The following is a 21,891-nucleotide window of genomic DNA, read 5'->3' on the forward strand; positions in this document are numbered from 1 at the left end:
TTTATTTGTTCTCATCAAAGAAGCATGCAGCCATAATTCCCCTCTACCACTCTGCGTTGAGAGGTAGGGGCGGTGAAGAAGAAAAGAAAGCCTCTTGCTAATTGGATATAATGGCTGGGGCGAATTTGCTTCTGGTGGCCAAAAAGACAGAGGATAAACACACACACACGCACACATGTGGTGGTCTTAAAAATAATAATAATAAATGTGTAAAACTAAGAAAAATTGCAAATAAATTATATTAGAGTAACACTGAACTTAAGACAAGTGAATGTATTTTCCGAATGCACTTTAGAATGTATTATCTGTGACGATTAATGTTCCCTGCTCAGCCTTGAAGGATTCACTGATTGCTTGATTATTTTCCCTTGGGAAGTGTTCACCTGTTTGGGGGAGGGGGCGCGCTGCTCAGAAAATACAGAGACTCTGATGGTGAAGCAGCAGCTCCGTGTCCTGTGTTTTATTAACAATTCACATCTCCCCTCATCAGGTGGTGAGGGCGCTACACGTTGTCTACCTTATTATGTTGTAAAACTTTAATAAGACTTAAAGGCAATGTGGATTAAATGACGTCCACAATAGATAAAAATGGCAATAAATCTGTTGAATATAATTTGCAAAAATTAGAGTTTTACTTTAATAGTGTGCTTGTTTTATTGTGTGTTTATTTTGTGCTCTGGTTGGTTTTGTCTAGACTTGAAACTAAATGATGTGAAAAACAGAGAGTCGCTGGTCAAAGTGGTTGTTTGTAAGTCTCAAAAATAGCAACAACAAGGAAACAATCACAGTCTGAAAGCTATCATTTCAACTATGTTTCCTGGTAACTATCACCTTTCAGTTTTAAATAGTCTGTTAATTAAGTACTACACATTCAATTTAAAGTCAGTTATGATTATTTTTGCTCACACTATACAGTTATAATACATACACATGCAGTTATAACAAAAATGTGTTTCTCTGTGTGTTTTACATTAGGGCTTAATAGGCGGAAAAGTCTAAATGTTGAACATCCAAACAGTAAGTCAACGTAATTCATTTAAATAATGTATTATTACACTTATGTTTGGTATTTGGTACTTGATATTTTCATATTATTATTATTTTGTTAGTCTTATGTGAAATCTGTTTGTACGTTTATTATTATATGTAGAATGCAAAATTCTTTTCTCAGTCTCATATGTTTTTTAAATGTATGTTAATTTTGACATTATTGCTGTCTGATGCTGCATATTTGATTGAGATTTTTCAATGATGATTGCTACAGTGATTTTGCATTGCATGATGTGTGTGTGTGTGCGTGTGTGTGTGTGTGTGTGTGTTTGTTCTGTGCTAAAGTGAGTGAGCTCAGGATTGTCTTGCTGGGGAAGATGCACTGGCAAACAACAGAGTTAGAAACAGCATCCTGGGAATATACAAGAGTAAAGCACCTTCAGCTGATGTAGAGCAGCGCACAGAGAGAGTTAGAGGACAACTAGTGGACAGACCCATCACTGTCATCAATGATCCTCATCTTCTACAGCCAGACCTCTACCACATTCAGATTGCTAAGAGAGTGAAAGAGTGTGTGTGTGTATCTGTCTGATCCAGGACCTCATGTGATCATACTCGTACTACAGCATAATGACTTTAGTGAGGATGACATACGAAGAGTAAATTATGTACTGAAACAGTTCAGTGACAAGGCAATTAAATGCACAATAGTGTTAACTACTGATAAAGAGACACTGACCTCCTCGCTGGCTTCTGTGCTAAAGAATAATGCTATGCATCAGTTAATAAAGGAGTGTGGAGGAGTACATCTCCAGTTTGATCAAAGGCAACCAGGATGTTACTCTGAGATCATTCAAAGAGTAGAGAAGATAAAAATATTTTAATTTTATGAAAAAAAAAAAAGATTTAAAAAACCTCAATGAGGTTTTTGGCTCTATTAATAGCATTTTAACTCTACAGTGCAATTATTTAATGCCATTCATGTGGGGTGGTTGGGAGTTCTCATGCAATTTATGGGTGTATATGGAAGACTGTCACTTAAAAATAAGAAATTGATTAGAACTGTATTCATTAAAAATATAGAATAAAAATAAATATAAAAATAAGAAGAAATAAAGAGTTCTTTAAATACTCACATATTTAATATTTACTTAAATATAATAAATAAATTCTTAAATACTGATTTCAAATAAGTAGAATTTAGTGTAATGTGTACTAATTATATTTTGCAGTATTTTTTTTTATTGATGTTGTTTAAGGAAACTGTTAATTTAAGGACCAAAGTCAACTGTTTCTTAAATAGTTTTTCATTTCAAGCTAAATTAAACTTGGTGCTGTGTGGAAGAAATACAAAGCTCAAGGCCTCTGTGTCCGATATGTTACAAGGGAAAACTTCATCCACACATCAGAGACAGTCTAGTTTAGTTTGTGTAAACTCTCATCACTGTGGTGGAGCTTCCAGCTCTCACTGAGCTCTCAGAAGAGGAGGTGATGTGCCAGACTCTCCGCTGTGTTTCTCTCTGTGATTCTGGAGTTCATATTTTCCTCCTCATTATTCCTGTTGGTCCACTTACTGATGAAGACAAAATAGAACTGGAGAAAATCCAGAAGATATTTTACTACAAAGAGCACTTCATGGTGCTCTTCACTACAGATCTCACTGTTGACCAAAGTGTGAGAAATTCTGTGATAACCACAGAATCTCAAAGAGTTGTACAGAGGTCATTACAATGTAATGGGATTGAAGGACCATAGAAACTTTGATCAGATCTCTGACCTGTTGGAATGTATAGAGAGCATTAAAACAGAACCCTACTCACTTCAGATGTATATAAAGGCTGAAGAGAACAGTGAGATATGAGCTAGAGGAAAAACTGAGTGAAATGGAGATCAAAATCAAAGGGCGGAATGTCCAACAAGAGGGTGAGTGAAGAAAAAAAGTATATCATAAGTATAACATATCTGGTACTCAAAAAACTTAGCTATCTTTTTAAATCTCATTTGAAAGTTAATCACAGTTTTTCTTTTTAAATACTTTTTTCTTTGAGATTTTCCATAATAAAATGTTCATTACACTAGACATACACTTGTCCAGTAGAATGTAGTACAATAACAAACAAGTGGACATGCTTTAATGTTGAGCTGTAGTCCACTATTTATTTATTTGTGTAGTACCTGACGAAAACATATTTGTGTAAATTGTTAAAAGTCTATCATTTCTCATTTCAGGTGAAGATGCACCATCAGATTCTGGCTTTTAAGAATTGTGCAATTCATGTCTTTATTATTGTCTTGAGTGTGGGAAGATTTACCAATGAAGAGAAAAACACTGTGGATCTGATAAAAATGATTTTTGGTCCAAGTGCTGCACAGTTCAGCATTGTTCTGTTCACTAGAGGAGATTATCTGAAAAAATGAAACAATAGAACAGTATGTAGAGAAAAGTAAAAATGCTGATCTCAAGAAATTGATCAGGAACTGTGGAAACAGGTTTTTAGTTTTTAATAACAGACAAAAAAGATAATGCACAAGTTACTTGGCTTTTAAACATGATAGAAGAGGTGAAAAAATCTAATAAGGGGCAATATTTCACAAACAGCATGTTTGAGGAAGCAGAGATGTCCATTAAAAAAAGAGTGGAGGAAATACTGAAAGAAAAAGAAAGCGAAATCCAGACAAATTACGACATGGAAATGGAAACCATGATGGAGAGACTAGACAAAGAGAAAAGAAAAGCAGATGAGGAAAGGATACAAATGGTGAATCAGTTCAGAGAAAAAGAGGAGACTCTCAGAAAAGAGTTTGAAGAGAAAGAAAAGGCAGAACAGAAGAGACGAGAGGAGGATGACAAGAGACGATCAGATGAAGAAAAACAACAAAAAGCTGAATATCACCAAAAAATTGAAGAGATGCAGAAAGAGATCAGAGACTACTGTATGAAAAACAGCAAAGAGAAAAAGAAGAGCAAGATAAAAACAGAGAGGAGAAATATAAACAAGATCAAGAAAAGCTTAAAGTTGAGCGTGTCATGGCAGAATTAAAAAAGAAACAAGAAGAGGAAAATAAAAGGAAACGTTTGGCAGAACAAAGGAGAATTTGGGAGGAAGCGGAAGAGAGACAGAGATGGGAAAGAAGAATAAAAGAACATGAACATGACAAAAAGGAGATTCAAGAGAACCTTAAACAACAGCAGAGAGAATGGGACGAGGAAATGAAAAAACATGAGAGAACGAGAGGAAGAGGAAATAAAGAGAAAAGAGAGACACGAGGAACAATTGAGGGAAAAACAAGAGGAACTGGAGAAAATGAGAAAGAAATCTGAAAGAGAGAGCGAGGAAGAAAGACAAAAGATAGAGGAGGAGAGACAGCGATGGAGAGATACTGAGAGAAGAGTGCGAGAGCAAAAAGAGAGAGAACTTGAAGAAAAGAAAAATGAATTGCAATTTGCAAAACATGAGCAGGTGGCACAAGAGAAAAAAGAAGACTGGGAGAGAAGTAAGCGAGAGGATGATGAGAGAAGAGAAGAGGAGAGAAAGATATGGAGGAAAATACGGATCTTAAACGAGAGCAAGAGGTGGAGATCAGCAGAAGAGAGAAAGAGGAGAAAGATAGAAAAGAAAAAGAACATAATAAACTGAAAAAGGAATATGAACAGAAAATTAAAGATATAAAGAAGGAACATGAAGTTGAAGCCAGAAAACAAGCAGAGGAATTTAATGAGTTCGGAGAGAATAAAGATCGCCACATTCAAGAGCTTACTGAGAAACTCGAACACAGTCGAAAAGATTATGAAGACCTGGAAAGAGTGTTTGAAAGCTTACTTAAACTAAAAAGTGAGGAAACAAATGAACTACGGAAAGAAATTGAAAGACTGAAAATAAGAAAATGTTTCATTCAGTGATACCAATGTGGAATATCATGCAATAAATGGAAGCAATTTATTACATCCAGGGACGTCTACAATACCTGGAGAGATCTCTGCATTAACATTGACGCTCATCTCAGTGGCTGCTCAGTGGTTGGTATATCATGATTTGAAATCCACCATCTTTGCCTGTGGTGGCTCAGGAACACGCAATTCTGCTGCTAGTTTGTACATAGTCACATCCATAACATTGTCAGAGAATATTATTTTACATTCATTATTCAATTCCTTATGACATGACATGTTTATGATTCCTTATGACATGTCAATGCATTTTTTTAAATAAGGCAATAATGTTTTTTTGTATATAAGGTAAACATGATTCATTAAAATGTACATGTTTTCGGGCAGTGTTGAGGAAAGGTACTTTTAAAAGTAATGCATTACAATATTGCGTTACTCCCTAAAAATAACTAATTACTTTGCTTTTTATGGAAAGTAATGCGTTACGTTACTTTTTAAATCTGGGCTGGGCTTGCTTGTTTGTTTTTAATATAAAAAAGTTATATTTTTGGCAAATGTAAAAACCCTTTCACACCAAAAGTGAAATTAATAAGCCTCAGGATGAAGTAAATTCACATGTAAATTCATGTCTGTACAGTAGAATGCAGGAGAAGAAAGTTCAACTCTTCAAAAAAAAAAAAAAAAAACGAAAAAGAAAAAGAAAAAAACAAACACAAATGCTATGTTTGAAAAAGTAACTCATTATTACTTGAAAAGTAATGCATTATTACTTTACTAGTTCCTTAAAAAAAGTAATCTGATTACGTAACTCACGTTACTTGTAATGCATTACCCCAAACACTGTTTCGGGTTATTTTTATTTTGCAATATTTCGTAAGATACTTTGACTTTAATGATACAAAATTAAAAAAAAGCCATATTGTTTATTGTCATAGTTTTTTTTTTTTTTGTCTATGTATCCACTGGTGAAGAAGAATTACTGGGTACATTATTGTGCTTTCTGTGTTAGTATTTAGGGTTTAAAATCACATTGTGGATGGCTTAGAGCTGTGTTAGATTTATTTGTCACATTTAAAGTTTAGAGTTGCAACAAGAAGCTGTGTAGTGCATAGTTACCTAACTGTCAAACATCTTAAAAGCATTTTAAATAAGTATTTTTTTAAATATATATTTAATATTTTATACTGCATAAAATTGAACACAGTCTAAAACAAAATCTTGTGTTTAAATGAAATTTGAGATAAATTATTTGACTCTAAAACTCTTATAAAATAAAAAAACATTTTATTCATTTTATAGTACATATTAATGTATTTTATTACATTGTGTACAGGAAGAGACCTTTGGAAATCTATTTTTATAATAATAAAAATTTTATTTTAATAAAATTAAAATTAAAATAATTTTTTTTAGAAGCATTCATACATTGTTTTATTTCGATTAATAGAATAGGACGGGACTTGTATTTTCAAGGCATAAAATTACCTTAACGTAATTTCCCGTTTTTCTGTTTCCTGTTGCTTGTTGTCAGTGGTGAAGGTTGACAGAAGCAGCCTCCCAGAACTAGCGTTGCCAAATCCTCTGTTTCATCAACCATCGACCACTTACTTATGTGAGATCGTAAGAGCATTTCCAAAGATTGAATGTATGCTCACATCAATAAAAATTACATTAACTATTATAGTACATGAGTTATATTTCAAAACAGCTATAAAATAGTTTAATTAGGTTCTCAATCTGACTTAAGTTGATTGCGGTGATTTAATAAAAAATAACTGGCAACCTTCGGCCACAGCACTGAGGCAAATGCGGACTGCTTAGCTAGTGTGCTAGCAACATACATGTGGAGGGGATCACATCCCAAACTCTGCCCAAATTCCCCTTTAGACTACAAATACCGCCAACTGCCCCTGTATCCCTCACAACAAACGTGTTTTCTTCAACATGAAAGGGTGAGTAAACAACTACGAAGGGTCTTTTCATCTCAAGTAAAGTTTTCCCCTCTCTATTCTCTCTTTTTTCCAGCAGGGGGGCAGTGGAGTTGTTCTAATGCTAGCTGCTAGCTCTCTGCGCGCTTAATGTGGAGGAGAGACATTTGCGCCGCATTTTCACACCCAGCCTTTAGACATTGCCATCTCTTTTTTTCCGCTGGTGTTGCGGAAACACCTTAAAATGCCTCGTATAATCTAGCGTCAGATTAAACCATATGCCAGTAAAAATGGCACGACTTAAATCCGTGCCAAACTGGATCGTGTGTCGAATCTAAATCCGAAAATGTTGAGTCAGTCTTGAAGTTGCTATCTTGGTTAGCCTGCCACGCTTATATCTTTCTGAGGCCGTTAGTTTGCCATTAAAGCTTATTGCTGTTCTGTTGGGTTTAATATGTGTGAATATTTTGATGTAAAAACAGAAAGATGTGACACGTGATGGAGTGAGTTTAGCCGCATAGCATACTGAAAATGACAGTTCATGGGGTTTTAAGACACTCCATGAAGGTTTTTACTACAAGTTTGGTGTATGAAATAATACATATATTGTAATAAATATGAATAACACAATGTTGCGTTATGACACTGTTGCGTCACAGTGCAATCTCACTGAAGTGATTTGCTTTGACCATGCCTAAAGATAAAATTAAGGGATGTTGTCTGTTTCTCTTCAAGTACCTTTTATCTTAAGCATTACCATTTTTAAATTCGGTTTAAAATTCACATCTTTACCACAGTGGTACCCAACCCTGTTCTTGGAGGGCCTCCAGCAGTACACATATATCTGACACACCCATTACAGGTCTCTGATGTGAATCAGGTGTGTTTGATTAGAGAACTCTCTAAAATGTGTATTTTTAGGGGGCCCCAGGAGCAAGGTTGGGGGTCCACTGCTTTAACAGTTTGAGTTTGTCTAGAAGGCTGCTTGATAGTATTTATATGAAATGTCATGATTTTTTTTTACCCAAAAAATGGGAGACTTTATCTCCACTCAAGCTTGTCATTTAAAACAATGCATTTTGAGTTGATGATCAGGAATCACAAGGTTTTGTTGTGTAATAGTAATGATCATTCTCCTGTAAACCATATTTAGCGTCCATGTTTTTCTCCTGTCACCTCATACTGGTTGTTTAAGTGGCAGTGGTGAGCACATGACCAGCAGCTGTTGTGTTGGTGCTGGTATTGGGCTTCAGCATGCTGACCTCCTATAAATACCGACTTTACACACTGCTAGTTTACTGTCAAGTTGACCCAAGATATTTTTTGTGAGTGCACCATTTGGATGTCACCAACTAGAAAGAAAATAGTAAATAGAGATGCACTGTTATAAAAAAAAAAGGAAAAAGAATAAGCCAAAAAAATATTTTGGCTGATATTAATATTCTATACTATTTTCTGTATATAAAAAAATCAGTTACTTTAAATGTAATTTAGGCATCACATTTTGATAGTGAATAAAGTTTGATAGTGATAGTATAAAAACTGCAGATTTTCTAAAAATTACAGTTATTAAATTACTTAAAGTGATCGTTACATGATGCAAAAGGTAATTAAATGTTAAAATAGGTAAAATGATAAACATGCATACATCTGCTATATATCTATTATCAGTTGACTGATAACTGGTATGGTACCAATACATTGTGCATCCCTACTAGTAAAGCTGTATTAGTGTTATTTTATATTATATTATTTTATATTTGAGACTATGCTCTACTGATGTGATGTGTAGCATCTGTGCACAGCTAGTTGACCGTTCTGCTTTTGTTCTAGTAGCCGGATCGAGTTGGGGGACGTTACACCCCACAACATTAAACAGTTGAAGCGTCTGAACCAAGTGATCTTCCCTGTCAGCTACAACGACAAGTTCTACAAAGATGTCCTTGAAGTAGGAGAGCTCGCCAAACTAGGTAAGAAACAAAGCTACTGTGACTTCCTGTTGATAGTTTTGATATTGGTTAAATGTTGTTCAAAAGTTTTGGTTGGTAAGATTTTTTTTTTTTTAATGATTTTGAAAGGCTGTGTTTGTTTAAACAAACAGAGTAATATTGTAAAATATTAGTAAAATTGTTTTCTATTTTGATATTTAAAAATGTAATTAATTCCTCTGATGGCAAAGCTGAATTTTCAGCAGCCATTACTCCAGTCTTCAATATCACATGATCCTTCAGATATTATTATAAGATGCTAATTTGGTTCTCCAGAAACATTTAATATTATTATGAATGTTAAACGTTCTTGACAAAAACACCAGAAAGTTCTAAAGAATAGCATTCATACAAACTAATTTTTTTTGTAACATTATAAATATCTTTACTATCACTTTTGATCAATTTAATGCATCCCTGTTGACTAAAAGTATTAATTTCTTAAAATAAAAAAAGTTGATTACCCAAACCTTTGAACAGTAGTATAAATAGATTCCTACTAACCATTTGAACCTTTTACAGCGTATTTCAACGACATCGCAGTTGGTGCCGTGTGCTGTAGAGTGGATCACTCTCAGAACCAGAAGCGACTCTACATCATGACCCTGGGTTGCCTAGCACCTTACCGCAGACTTGGCATAGGTGAGATCACTTCTCTGGGTGTTTTATGCACTTGTGTGTCCTCGTTTTTTTCAAAGGGCAGAAAGGGGTCCGATTCCCTTGGATTGAATGCATGATTGCATAATCAGATTATTGTCTTTGAGTGATGCCTGACGTGAAGATTTGTATAATCCACTAGAGCAGTGATGTTTGAATTTTGTTATTTGCACTTTTTCCCGTCACTGATTTTTATCTTGCCATGTTTGTTTGAAGGAACAAAAATGCTGAACCATGTGTTGAACATTTGTGAGAAGGATGGCACTTTTGACAACATTTACCTGTGAGTCTTAAGACAGTCTTGTGCTTTATTTGTCGTGAAACCTCCATCTGTGTCTCATTCACATAATGTTTAATGTTGAAACTCAAGTAACCACATAATTGCAAGTCTCTGCTGGAAAATTAATCACTGAATAATTACTAAGGAGTCTTCTCTATGCTAAAGTAACGTGCTTTCTCTTTCGTGTCTCCGCAGTCACGTGCAGATCAGCAATGAGTCTGCAATTGACTTCTACCAGAAATTTGGCTTTGAGATCATCGAGACAAAAAAGAACTATTACAAGAGGATAGAGCCAGCAGATGCCCACGTTCTTCAGAAAAGCCTGCGTAGCCCATGTGCGCCCCCAGCAGGAGAGCTGCAGAAAGCCGACTAGGGGTCGAAGCGCGACACCAGATTGGTCTCTTCCCCCAAATGGAACTGTAACAGATGCCCCAGGGTTGACACACTCACCACTTTCTTCAGAGGACATTTTAGACAGAAAATTCAATGATTTATTTGCTGCATTTATTGTGCAAAAACTTTAGTCCCCCCTCAATTGTTTTTTTTTTTTCTTTTCCGTTTCATCATTTAGAGAGTTGAAATTACATGGAGGTTTTCAAGCAGAATTCGTAAGTGCTCCAAAAATCTGCTGACTTCTTATTGATCTGACATGGTGAAGGTTATGTTTTCAAAGCATACAGTTCGCCTTTGTTTTAGATTTGTTTAAGGTAAGGGGACATAGCTTTGCTCGGACAAAACAATAGAACTAAAGAGGTAAAGTCTTTTCAAATATGACTCGATGCGCCCCAGCTGGCAACCTTGGAGTGATCGTTTGAATCGTCTTAGGGGCATGTGGGATCCGCAGAAGTCCATCATCCCGCCATCTGAGCCCTCGGACACACGGCAAGGGAATCTACTGGTGGCTGAGACCTCCTGCTTCACCATACAGGCAATATGCAATGTTGGAGGGTTGCATGTGATGCAATGTCTCCTTGTGATGTCAGCCGCCTCAGTCTGAGTTGAGGCTAAACCAGTGAAGAAATGGAGCGTAGAGCCCCCTCGAACAAGAGAGTGGTACAACTGTTTTAGTAAGGGGGAGGTTAAGGGGAGTAAACTCCACTTGTTTGTGAATGTTTTGTTTTTCAGCCCATTATTTAAAATCCCCATCTTTTTTTTTTTCTTTGTGTTTTATTTGTGGATTGAGTCTGGGCTTTTTCTAGGGTTTGCAGTAATGCTGCTGGTGAGATGGTAAGGAAGGCTTCAGATAACAAACAGGAATGGCTTTTTATGGGCCTTGACGGTTGCATTGTTTACAGTGAATGTGGTTCTCTAAAAATTTTTTAGTCCACCGGGACTGAAGTTAGAGTTTAGTAGTGTTTTTGATGTGAACGTTTCATTTTCCCCTCACCATTACCTGCCTGAGTGTTTCTACATTTGAATCCTAGCTTCTCATTTGTTACCGCAGCAGAAATAAATCCTCCCACAATACAACAGTTACATTTCAGTGATGTTCACTGACCACCACCTATTTTCCATACACAATGTGGGAGTGTTACAGGTTAGTTCTACAAGTTATTTTATAGGACTTCCAGAACCATATCCCAGGAAAAGCCCTGACTCCGTGCATGCCAGAGAAGACATGCCCTCTCCATTGTAGTAAAAGCATGTTTTTGTTCCTCCATTCTTCTGAAAATTTTATCTTTTTCTGGAGCTCTATATTGTATGACTTTTAAACCTCTAAATAAAAATTACTATTTGCATTATTTTTCGTTTTTCATTATTTTGTGGACATTAATGTTATCCTGTATTCAGTGTTTAATATAAACTTTTTAATAGAAATTTGTAATTTACTTAAAATATTATTTTGAGATTTTTTTTGTTAAGATTTAAATTGTTCATTTTATTTTAAGAGGTTACAAAGTCCACAAAACGACACCACTAACAACAAACATTCACGTCTCCTGCGTTGTGTGTGTTTTCCGATGTCCTCATCAACGATAACGCCCCTTCAGCACGGTTTCGTGATCTGATTGGATACAATCTCATTCGTCTTCGCTGTGATTGGACAGAACGGAAATCCCGCCTCTGTTTTGTGACTGGCAGTTTTATGCTAGGTCAGAGATGGAGTAAATTGTTCAGGATCAACAAAGTTTTGACGGGGATATCATCAGCTCAAAGGATGGACAAGCAGTCGGTAGGTCCTTCTTAAGTGACAGACCTGCTGACATGTTGTGTTAAAGATAAGTGATGCAGTTAGTAATCGTAAACCATGGTAATGTGTTAGCTGTCGTGTTAGCTCACTGCCAGTTAACCACTCAAGCCATCTTTGTACCTTAAGGGCATACAAAAGCGTGCAACTGAAGAGTTGTACGTTAATATGTGTACAGTCAGCTTTGTTCTCCTCAGTCTGTGTTGTATTTATTTTCTCTATTCAGGCTCAGAGCTCAACACTGATATAAATTAGGTTTCAAAGCTAATAAGCTAAGTCTGTTAGCCAGTTCAGTGTTAAAGAGCTTTAAATGTTAGTGGTGACAGAAGAGTCAAATTGGCTTTCTTGTACTGTATTTACATGCATAGGAATTTTGATTTATTAAACAAGCTCAGTTAGGTGCAATCTGTATTTAGTTTGTGTTGCTAACCCCTGACTTTACAGTTTGATTCCTAGTTATTGTTTTAAGGACTTGCAAGTAAATACAATGTTCATCTCATTTAATCTTCAAGGCTTCCTTCATGTCAAAGCACAGTGTCAGTGACAATCTGTGCAGAATATAGAAGACAAGCTGACAATGACATTGTCTCACAATCCTGTGATAATCTTTGATGTAAAATTATGTCATATATGTCAATCTGCAATTATTTCCCTTTTTATTTTTGCAGTTTTTTTATTGAGCATAGACGTGCATGGATCTATGGTCTCCAACATTGTTGAGCTCACACACATGATAGCTGCATGCTTGGTGCTGGAAGGTAATTTTGCATTTACCCCCAACCACAACATATCCCCTTACATATATTTTGAGTTGCATTCTTTTCATATAAGATTTTGTTAATGTGTTTTGGTATTAACAGGCTGTAAAGTGTGCCAGGATGCCGGAGATAGTACAGAATCAAACAAATAACCCAAAACCGTCACGGTACTGATCAGTTCCTGCTTAAAGCGTATATTGAATGTCATGGCAGTTCTGATTGAACCCAGTGAATTATTCCTTTATAAAATTTACAGTTTTTGGGGTTTTTTATGGCTGACACTTAAAAATAAGGTTCTGTATTTTAATATTCTATAATTGAATTATTTTAATGCAGTAAATGCAATAGGTAACAATAAACTACACTTTATAACATTTATTATTCAAAGTTATTGTATAAATTTATGTTAGTAAATGCATTATGAAAGAACATGACAATGAACAAATGTACAAATGAACTTATACTTGAATAAATATACTTATAAAAATTGCTGTTTATTGTTAGTTCATCATACCTAATGCATTAATGTTAACGAATTGACTCTCAGGAAAGTATTAAAATTGTATATTTATAAATCTTTGCTTTAAATATGTGTATATGCGTTTATAATTATGAGTAAGAATGCACTTTAATTAGTTAGGTATTAGTCTGATGTTTACTGTTATTTTTTATTTACTTATGAGCTCAGTTTGTTTATCATTTAATAATTTTCTGTGAAATGTTAGGCGGAAGAAAAACAAGGAGATCCATAATGCAGGTGAGAAAGCAATGGTAAAAATGAGTAACTGTTTTTAATCTCATTTTAATATTAAATGAATATTTTTTATAAGTAATATTTTGTATGTTGTTTCTTATTTTTCTTATACATCAGTGGAAAGACATCGTAAAGAGAAAATCAATGCTGGTATAAATCGGATTGGAGAACTTTTGCCTTGCTCTCAGGCCTTGAAACAGGTAAATGTGTAATAGAACTAGAAACTAAGCACAGTTTTAAAAGTGCTGTTTTTTGTTTTGTTTCTACAGAGTTTTCACTTTGTAATATTTTGACTTATCTTATAGAGTAAAAATATGATTCTGGGAGAGGCTTTTCGTTACATCACTGAGCTAAAGCGACAAAATGATGAAATGCTGCTTAATGGAGGAGACAAAGTCCAAGGTGAGCCATGACTTAATTACAGCAGTTAATTGTATAAATTGTGCATTTACATGTGATCCATGAACATGTTCCATACTGGGACATGGTTTTATTAAGATAAGTACTTAATTAAATGCCAGCCAATGCATTCTTTGTAAGCTTATGTGCAGTCATTCATTTTGACTTCTGTGTTAAATATGTCTCTGCAGCAGAAGAGATAAAGCACTTACAGCACCAGCTGGAAGACCTGCGCAAGGAAAGTGCTCATTATATTGAACTCCTCAAAGCTAATGGCATCAATTTCCTGGATGACCCCACTATACACTGGAAAGGGAAGCAGCGCTGTGCAAAAGTAGCCAAAGTCACTCCAACTCACTTGATGTCAAAGGGAATAATTGTCTACTCCAATGGCAACAGTTCCTGTCCTACAAACAAAGTCTCAATTCCACCAAATCCAGTTTCTCATCTTGATAAACAACCAGCAAATGCTGTAACAGTCCAACCTGCATATGATATAACATTGGGTACAGGCCAGTCTGTTGGTATTACGAATGGAGCACCAGTAAATAATGTTGTAGTCTCCTCTGCATCTTCCCACATACCTGTAGCAAATCTTATTCCTGCTGTGTCAAAGCCATGTCTTACAGTCTTGGAACAATATTCTCCACTGGCACCTGCTACTCCAAGATTAAACCCTCCTATGAATTATATTACTCTTCAAGGTGCATGTCCCCAGCCTGTTGTCAGCACCCCAGTCTCTCCACAACTTCAACCAGATAACCCAATCCCCAGTCTCACTTCTGTTACCTGTCCGACCACCCCCCTCAGACTTCAGCATATGCTTAGCCTGTCTTCACTGCCTCAAGTTGTGATCAGTAACTCAGTGGTTCCTGTTGCTCCATCCACTGAAATTCAGTCTGTTAGCACTATATTACCAGCAAGCTCTACCCTTCTTAGAACCAGTGCAACTAGTAGCACTCAGACTACATGGACAACACTACAGCTTGCAGGAAATACAGTGCAACCTGTGTCTCAGGCACTTGTCACAGATGGTGCCAGCATTTCATATAATCCTCAGCAACTTTCTGTATGTTCAACTGGGACAAAACACATTGAGGAGCCCGCTTCTATCCATTTGCAACCACAGGCTTCTGTGCAACTGCAAGCCCCAACACCAACATGCATTCCTGTTCAGCCATCTGGGCCAAGACCTCCTCAGATATATTCAGCAGTTGTGCCATGCCCTCAGAGAGCAGTACCACAACAGTCTTCAATTCTATCAGTGCCAGCCATTGTATCCCAAGCCGTAGTGGTCCATCAGCCTGTTGAAACACAGACAGCGCAGTTGACCCATCCACAATCATCTGTTTGGGCACAACCTGCATTATTACCAAAACCTCAACTCAACTCTGCTCTGATGACCACCTGCAACCCCACCCTACAACCTAAAACTCCAGTTCAGCCTGCTCTGCCATGCCAGCCTCATTCTCAACCTACAGTGGTGCCCCAAGCCCAGTCTGCCGTTGTGCCTCAACTGCATCTCAGTGTGGTGCCTCAAGCTCAGCCAATCATAAATCCACCAACGCAGCCTGCCCTTGTGCCTCAACCACAAGCTGCCACACTGCCAGTGTTACAGACAATGCAGTTATTGCAGGTGAATTCTGAGGAAACACCAGTTGCTGTGACTTCCTCTCCTCCAAGTAACTCGCATGTTGTTATTCTGCAACAGGGAGGCTCATGTCCAGCACCACAGGTTCTCAGAGAGGATGTCACTAGTCAGACACCCTGCCAGCACATTGTCATAATTCAGGCACCAACTTTGACCCCTGCGCCACAGAGTCATCACACTGCCATTGTGTCAACCGCAACCCCAACATTATCCAGTCAAATGACCACTTCAAACACTACCTGTACAGCTAGCATGCAGGCAGCTGGTACAAAGCAGTTGGTACATATTCTTCCACGGCCCTCAACCCAATTGCAAGCACAAGCACCTCAGACTATCACTGTGAATGGACAAGTTTATGTTCTGCAGCCGGCAAAGTCACCAGATAAGGGAAACTCTCAATCTGGTCAAAGTGTAACTCCGATACTTCAGCCCACCTGTGAGGAACCCACCTCCAATGTTGCCATGAATTGTTTAGGTGCTCTAACTAGTCTTAGTCAGAGCATTTCAAAGGTCTCAAGTCAAAGCAATGTTCAGATATACTCCATTGCTCCACCTTCATACACTACTGTGCAACCTCTTCCGACATGTGGTTCAGAAGTCAGCACTTCTACTGAAACTGTTTTTTCCTCCGCTGTACCTGTACCCTCAACTGCTGCTGGCAGTGCAGTTAAAATTCTGCCAAAGAAAGGTTGTGGGACTTCTGGAAATCAAACCAGACAAAATTCAGTTAGGAGAACCAAACTGGTGAAACGAAAGGAACCTAAACCCAGGCGAAGTTTGCGTAAAATTGCTGTCAAGAGTAAGGCATTTGTTGCAAATGATACATGTTCTGAGTTATCCACTGCAGCAAAAGGTGTTGATTCGGTTAGTTCTTCAAATAAATGTATGGTTACTCATGATGTTAACACGCAGAGAGGACCTGTCCCAAACAGTGTTAGTTCAACATGCAGTAGTTCTGCAGTCATAAGTGTCAGTTCCTCCAGTGAAAAATCAGCAGACAGTTCTGTCACGCCTTCAGTAAATGGATCCATTGCCAAGCCCACACTGGCTGGTGAAGTTTCAAAGACTAAAGCAAAATCTATAGATGATGTCCACTTGCATAACAATGTAACAGTTAGTAGTATCAGTACTGCAAGTTCTACTCAGGGTAACGTGGTTGTTTCTACAAATTGTGGCAGCTTGAGTAAAAAAATCTTTACTCCAGATATTGGTCCCCAGATTAATTGTTCAGCGGTTAGCGTTGCCCTCTCGTCACAGTGTAGCTCTGTGGATACTGCTGTAACTTTGTCAGTTGCCTCATCAGAAGTTCATGTTAACTCTTCATGCAGTGTGACATTTTGTAGGGAAACTACTAAGGAGAATAAGGTGAGTAGCAGTAATGTTTGCACCAGTAGCGAAAGGAGATCAACAGAATCAAGACCCAGTTTTACAGAGAGTTCCCCTCCGCTGATCACTGTAAGCTCTGCCCAAAGCAATTCAAAAGGTAAATCTGTTAATTCAGACCTTTGTCAGCCTCCATTTCCAAGTGATATATCCACACCAAGTCAACAATTAGGTGTCAGTGCTAATTCAACAGAGGGTGGGCCAATGGTTTCCATCATGGCAAGTCAGGCCATTTCACAAACACAAGAGTCAGTCAACTCTTCTCAAAATCAGACATCATTTATTGTGCCCTCAACTTCAACTCCTGGCTCAGATGCTTCTATGTCAACACAACCTGTTCAGATTCCAGAAACTTCTAGGATGTCAGATCCTTTTAGTTCCCTAAAACGACCATCCACAATGAATATGTCCATGACATCCAGTAACCAAGGGAATTGTGCAGACTTCAAAATGCCTGATTCAAATATGAACACACAACCTGGCAAGGATGGACAATCTGATGGTGCCACGGAAAAGGGTGTGACAGAGATGGATGCTTTTGTTCAAAAAGTGACAGTTCCTCCACAAATATGTACATTGGAAAATGATTCCTTTGATCCTCTACTGGGAACCAATAGACAGACTGATTCGCCTCTTGCAGGAGGTTCAGGTGGCAGAGGGTTTTCTGTTGCATCATTGCTTCCAGCAGGCCACAACATCAATGCCTCTTCAAGTACATTTGGTGCATTTGCCTTCACTTCTGAGCAGGCAGAAATATTAGCAATGGCTGCAAGAGCCATATTTGAACAGGACAGCCCAGGCAAGAGGACTTCAGGATGCAGTGTTGACAACCCAACAAGTACTGCTGCCACAGGGTGGGACCTTCCAAAAATGCAGCTAGTCCCTTCTAACAAGAATAGTGTGACTGACCAGCAGGTTAAACTGACAAAGCAGGCTGATTTACCTGTGTCAGAAGCTTCATCTCAGGTCTCTGCTCGAGTTCCTCCAGTTGAGCCTTTAGCCAGCAATACTACTGGCATCAGGCTTCCACAGAGCATAGCTTACTCACAGTCTCAGCCTAGTGCTGTCACCAGCCTTAATGTTAATAACCTCATCAGACCAAGCTCTAACCAACCTTATCCAGGATCACCCAATCTTGCACAGCAGGTTTCTGCTCCGTCGTCAGGAGGTGCTGCTGTCATGGTGACTCAGTCTTCCTCACAAGTTCCCCCAACCTGTTCTCAACCTAATGAATATGCACCTTTAAAGAATGTTCTGATGCGGACCCATGTTGGTATTGGAATGGTTGAACGCCATCAGAAGGATATTCCAAAAAGGTCTGCCCAAGATGACCTTATTCTTCCAAATAAGCGTTCAAAACTGTGCCCAGCAGGGAATGTTGCAAGAGTGGACATCAAGGCTGCAGATCACGTGCAAATGATGGTTGGTCAGATGCCCTCAAGTACTTCTGCAGTTATGCCAAGAAATCACTCTGATGGTGTTGGGGCTCTGTTTTCTGGTAATACTTTCATGAGCACTGTGCTCCGCCCTACTGATGGACACTGCTCTACTCAGGTTCCAACACACGAACAAACTCAGCCAAGTGTGGTGCACCTGCAGCAAGGACACACACAACATAATGCACCGCAATCTGGGCAGAACTTAGTTGGAAACCCCTACCTCAAACATCAACAACAACAAGAACAAAGACACCTTTACCAGCTTCACCATCACCTGACACAACCAGAATCTCAGATCCACAGTATTCATCAGAGAAACCTGCTGCAAGACCAGCATGTGCAAAAAAAGAGAGGAGTAGTACGTGGTGGGCAGTCTGGACCAAATGTTGGTTTGCAGAAGCAACATCATTTGGAAAAGAGTGGCGTGCAGCATCAGCAACAGCAGCATCCTCAGCAACACCAACAGCAACAGCAGCATCCACAACAATCCCAACAACATCAGCAACAACAGCACCATCAACAGCAGCAATCACAGCAACAGCAGCAAAAAGCACAACAGATTCAACCGCAGCAACAGTCACACCAACAACAGCAACCGATGCCACCACAGAATTCACATTCACGTCATCAGCATCTTCAGCAGCAGATTCAGCAGCAGCAGTACTTTGGGGCTAGACAGGACAAAAACTGTGAGGCCCAACAGGCAAGTCAGAGGGCACATCAAAACAATCACTTGGGTCAGCCAGAACGCCCATCTGGACAAGATCATGGGGCTATGCAAAGACTAATGGGGTCTCGTTCAATGGAACAGCAGCAGATGACCTCTCAGGCTAGTAATCCTGTTTCGCGTTCTTCGGATCTTGCTTGCACTTCATCACGCCAGGAGCGCCACCGTCTCTCTAGCTACTCAGCAGAGGCTCTGATAGGCAAGACCCCTGCTACTGGTGAACAACGTATGGGCGTGCACCTGCAAGCACCTCGAAGCAATGCACAGGACCAGTCAGAATTGCGAGGCTATGTAGATTCATCACGTGGTAAAGGTAACATTACTCATAATTCTCAGAGCAGGTTACCACCTGACCATGCTAATAACACGGACACCCAAAGAATACCAGATTGTGGACCTTTCAAGGCTCTGGTTAGTGGGCATCAGCTAAGTAACTTTGAAGTGCAAGTGTCTCGAAGTGGTGACATGTCCAGCAAGTCTGTACCTCAAATCCAGAGAGGTCCTCAGCCACAAACAGGATTTAGAATGGGTGCAGGGCCTACAGGGGATGGGCGTTCACGTGGAACATACTCAGGTCCGCATCCTGTTGCTCAAGGTGTGCACAATGGAGCAGGATTGACAAGAGAACAGGAGGTATGCCACCAGAGCTTTATGCAAAGCCTTTTGGCACCTCATATCCCTGAACAAAATGGGCACCAAAGGGCAGCCCAGGGCTGTACCCCAGGGAGTATAGAATACAACTGCATTCCTGGGACCGCTGCTGGAGAACTTCAGGCTAAATCTTCAAGTCCTAATTTGCACCCTGGACAGAAAGCTGCTTCCATCCATCTAGGGGACAACAACAAAGGCCATATTTCTCAGGTCAGTGCAAATTTGCATGGTCCACCTGTGAGAACAGGTCCACCCCATCCCCCAACACCACACAGCAGTTCAGACACAAGACGTACTCAAGGCTCAACCAGGTCACTCTCTGTTAGTCAACGCCCCCATCATATTGGACCAGATCTACAAAGCACAAAGATTCGTCCAGGAGATCGACCACGGTCAGGCAACTTGAGACCTGGAAATCCTTTTGAACCAGAAAATTCTTTGCCCCTGCCATCAGGTGGAGGAGTGATCCTTGGCCGTACACAAACGGGAAGTGAAGCTAGACGAAGTAGCATTGTGCGTTTCATGGCAGATGGTGCACAGGTCAGCAGTGACAACAATTTAGTGTCCGATCGCTGTGCCGTGTCTGATGTCTCCCAGAACTTTGGCTTTACTTTCATTGCTAAAGGAGGAATGAACCCACCACCTCCCATCAATGCCAATGCATCTTTCATCCCACCGGTCACACAGCCCAGTGCCTCTCGCACCCCAGCCCTCCTCCCTGTGGAACCTCAGAACACTTTACCTTCATTTTATCCTTCATATTCCCCTGCAGCTCATCCTAGCCTTCCAAGTGAGATTCCTTTACAGTATTTCTCAAACCAGATGTTTACAAGTCCAAGCACTGACAAGAGTGGCAGTGCACCATTGAACAACCACTTCGGTTCTATTCTTTCTCCCCCTCGACCTGTAGGTTTTGCACAGGCTAGCTTCCCACTTCTCACAGATATTACACCAATGCCGATTGCAAACTCTTCAGGCATCACACCTCATTTATCCAACTTTAACCTGACCTCTTTGTTCCCTGAAATTGCCACAGCAATGCCTCCAGATGGCTGCTCTATGCCAATGTCACCTTTATTGTCTCTTGCCAACACTACTTCCTCAGACTCAAATAAACAATCTAATCGCCCAGCCCACAACATTAGTCATATCCTGGGTCATGATGGGACTTCTGCTGTTTAGGTTTTAAAGGGGTTTTCATCCCTAGCCACAGAATTTATTTGCCTTCACCTCTGCATAGATTTTGTAGGGGATGGCCATGGTGTAAAGGCTCTTAATTCCTCAAAAGCAAATAAAGCGTGGAATGTTCTCAGCTCCCACGTCAGGATCTCACTCTGGAACTATGGGGGAAAGTAAAATATTGCATTATGTCTGTTAGCCTTTGGTTGGTTTCTTTTGCTTTGTTTGCTGATAGTTTGGGCTGTCATGGTTCTACATGATGTATAACTCGTCTTTATTTTTCTTTAGAACAGCTCACATTGTTTAATAGAAAAATTGTGTCTGTATGTTCTTTTACTTTGTAGCAACAATAATGAAATGTGAAAGCAAAAAAAGTTATGATTTTGCATTTAATGCTACAGTAGATATATCTGAGCTGTTTTATAATGTATCAGTTGGTTTTCAAAGGTTTTAAAATATTTTTCCATCTGTAAAATATTTCTCCTGAAGAATATCATTCCAGAAGAACTTTCACTTATTTATGAAAATGGATTTGTGGTCTGTAGATATTTGTAAAAAAAAAATGTAAAAGTTATTAAAGTTTCTATCTAATCTAAATTGAAATGTTTATTTCTGACTGAATTTTGTGACCTGTTGATTCGGAGGGCATGAAGTACTTTTTTTCTCCCAGATTGCTTGTTTAAGCATGCTAAATCCACCAGATGTCAGTACCTTTCAAAGATTTTGATGTTCAATTCAATGTTTATTACTTACTCAGGGAAGCTCTTTTTACAAACAATAAAAATGGTCAATTCCTGCTTACTGTAGGGCCCTGGACACTTGAGCCATTTAATCAGGATCATGACCATAAGACCAGCTGGTTAAAAGTAAAAAAGTGTCTCAGGTAAGTTTATTGGAAATCAAACTAGCACTTTTCCAAGTATGACTTAAAAATAATGGAAAAATATGCATTGAAACCAATCATGATCAAACAGTATGCCATCAAATGTGTTAAGTTACTGGAAATACAAACAAAAGATGAAAATGACAA

At 38.8% G+C, this 21,891-nt stretch overlaps 3 protein-coding genes and 1 pseudogene across 4 annotated transcripts; all 4 read left to right on the forward strand.

The window, feature by feature from the left end:
• Positions 1–810: 810 nt before the first annotated feature.
• LOC107716374 (vicilin-like seed storage protein At2g18540) lies at positions 811–4,173 on the forward strand (annotated as a pseudogene).
• Positions 4,174–4,211: 38 nt separating this feature from the next.
• On the forward strand, positions 4,212–4,891 carry LOC107716375 (vicilin-like seed storage protein At2g18540). Its single transcript, XM_016522785.1, is given in 2 exon segments — positions 4,212–4,539; positions 4,542–4,891. Coding segments are annotated over 2 exon segments (678 nt in total).
• A 1,734-nt stretch (positions 4,892–6,625) lies between these two features.
• On the forward strand, positions 6,626–11,326 carry LOC107716399 (N-alpha-acetyltransferase 50). 2 transcript variants are annotated; one of them, XM_016522816.1, is made up of 5 exons: positions 6,626–6,831; positions 8,644–8,777; positions 9,318–9,437; positions 9,669–9,735; positions 9,928–11,326. In XM_016522816.1, exons 1-5 carry the CDS (start codon positions 6,824–6,826, stop codon positions 10,103–10,105), a joined length of 507 nt encoding a protein of 168 aa, XP_016378302.1. In that variant the 5' UTR covers positions 6,626–6,823; the 3' UTR covers positions 10,106–11,326. The 2 variants fall into 2 exon arrangements, with proteins under 2 accessions (XP_016378302.1, XP_016378301.1); XM_016522815.1 differs by having other exon boundaries at positions 6,627–6,831; positions 8,641–8,777.
• Positions 11,327–11,804: 478 nt separating this feature from the next.
• Positions 11,805–20,939, forward strand: LOC107716401 (basic helix-loop-helix domain-containing protein USF3-like). Its single transcript, XM_016522817.1, has 7 exons — positions 11,805–11,905; positions 12,589–12,678; positions 12,781–12,845; positions 13,404–13,435; positions 13,550–13,632; positions 13,738–13,834; positions 14,023–20,939. Exons 3-7 carry the CDS (start codon positions 12,799–12,801, stop codon positions 20,862–20,864), a joined length of 7,101 nt encoding a protein of 2,366 aa, XP_016378303.1. The 5' UTR covers positions 11,805–11,905; positions 12,589–12,678; positions 12,781–12,798; the 3' UTR covers positions 20,865–20,939.
• The last annotated feature ends 952 nt before the right edge of the window (positions 20,940–21,891 follow it).

This window comes from Sinocyclocheilus rhinocerous, unplaced genomic scaffold (assembly GCF_001515625.1).
Source record: "Sinocyclocheilus rhinocerous isolate Xijiao unplaced genomic scaffold, SAMN03320098_v1.1 scaffold360, whole genome shotgun sequence".
NCBI classification, from domain to species: Eukaryota; Metazoa; Chordata; class Actinopteri; order Cypriniformes; family Cyprinidae; genus Sinocyclocheilus; species Sinocyclocheilus rhinocerous.

What these genes read in the sequence shown, in the direction of transcription:
- LOC107716399 (XM_016522815.1), top strand. An exon ending in TTACCGCAGACTTGGCATAG is followed by an intron (nt 9,438 to 9,668) that starts GTGAGATCACTT and finishes GTTTGTTTGAAG; the next exon opens with GAACAAAAATGCTGAACCAT. An exon ending in ACTTTTGACAACATTTACCT is followed by an intron (nt 9,736 to 9,927) that starts GTGAGTCTTAAG and finishes GTGTCTCCGCAG; the next exon opens with TCACGTGCAGATCAGCAATG.
- LOC107716401 (XM_016522817.1), top strand. Translation starts at nt 12,799, where the DNA reads ATGCCGGAGATAGTACAGAATCAAACAAATAACCCAAAACCGTCACG. An exon ending in CAAGGAGATCCATAATGCAG is followed by an intron (nt 13,436 to 13,549) that starts GTGAGAAAGCAA and finishes CTTATACATCAG; the next exon opens with TGGAAAGACATCGTAAAGAG. An exon ending in GCTCTCAGGCCTTGAAACAG is followed by an intron (nt 13,633 to 13,737) that starts GTAAATGTGTAA and finishes CTTATCTTATAG; the next exon opens with AGTAAAAATATGATTCTGGG.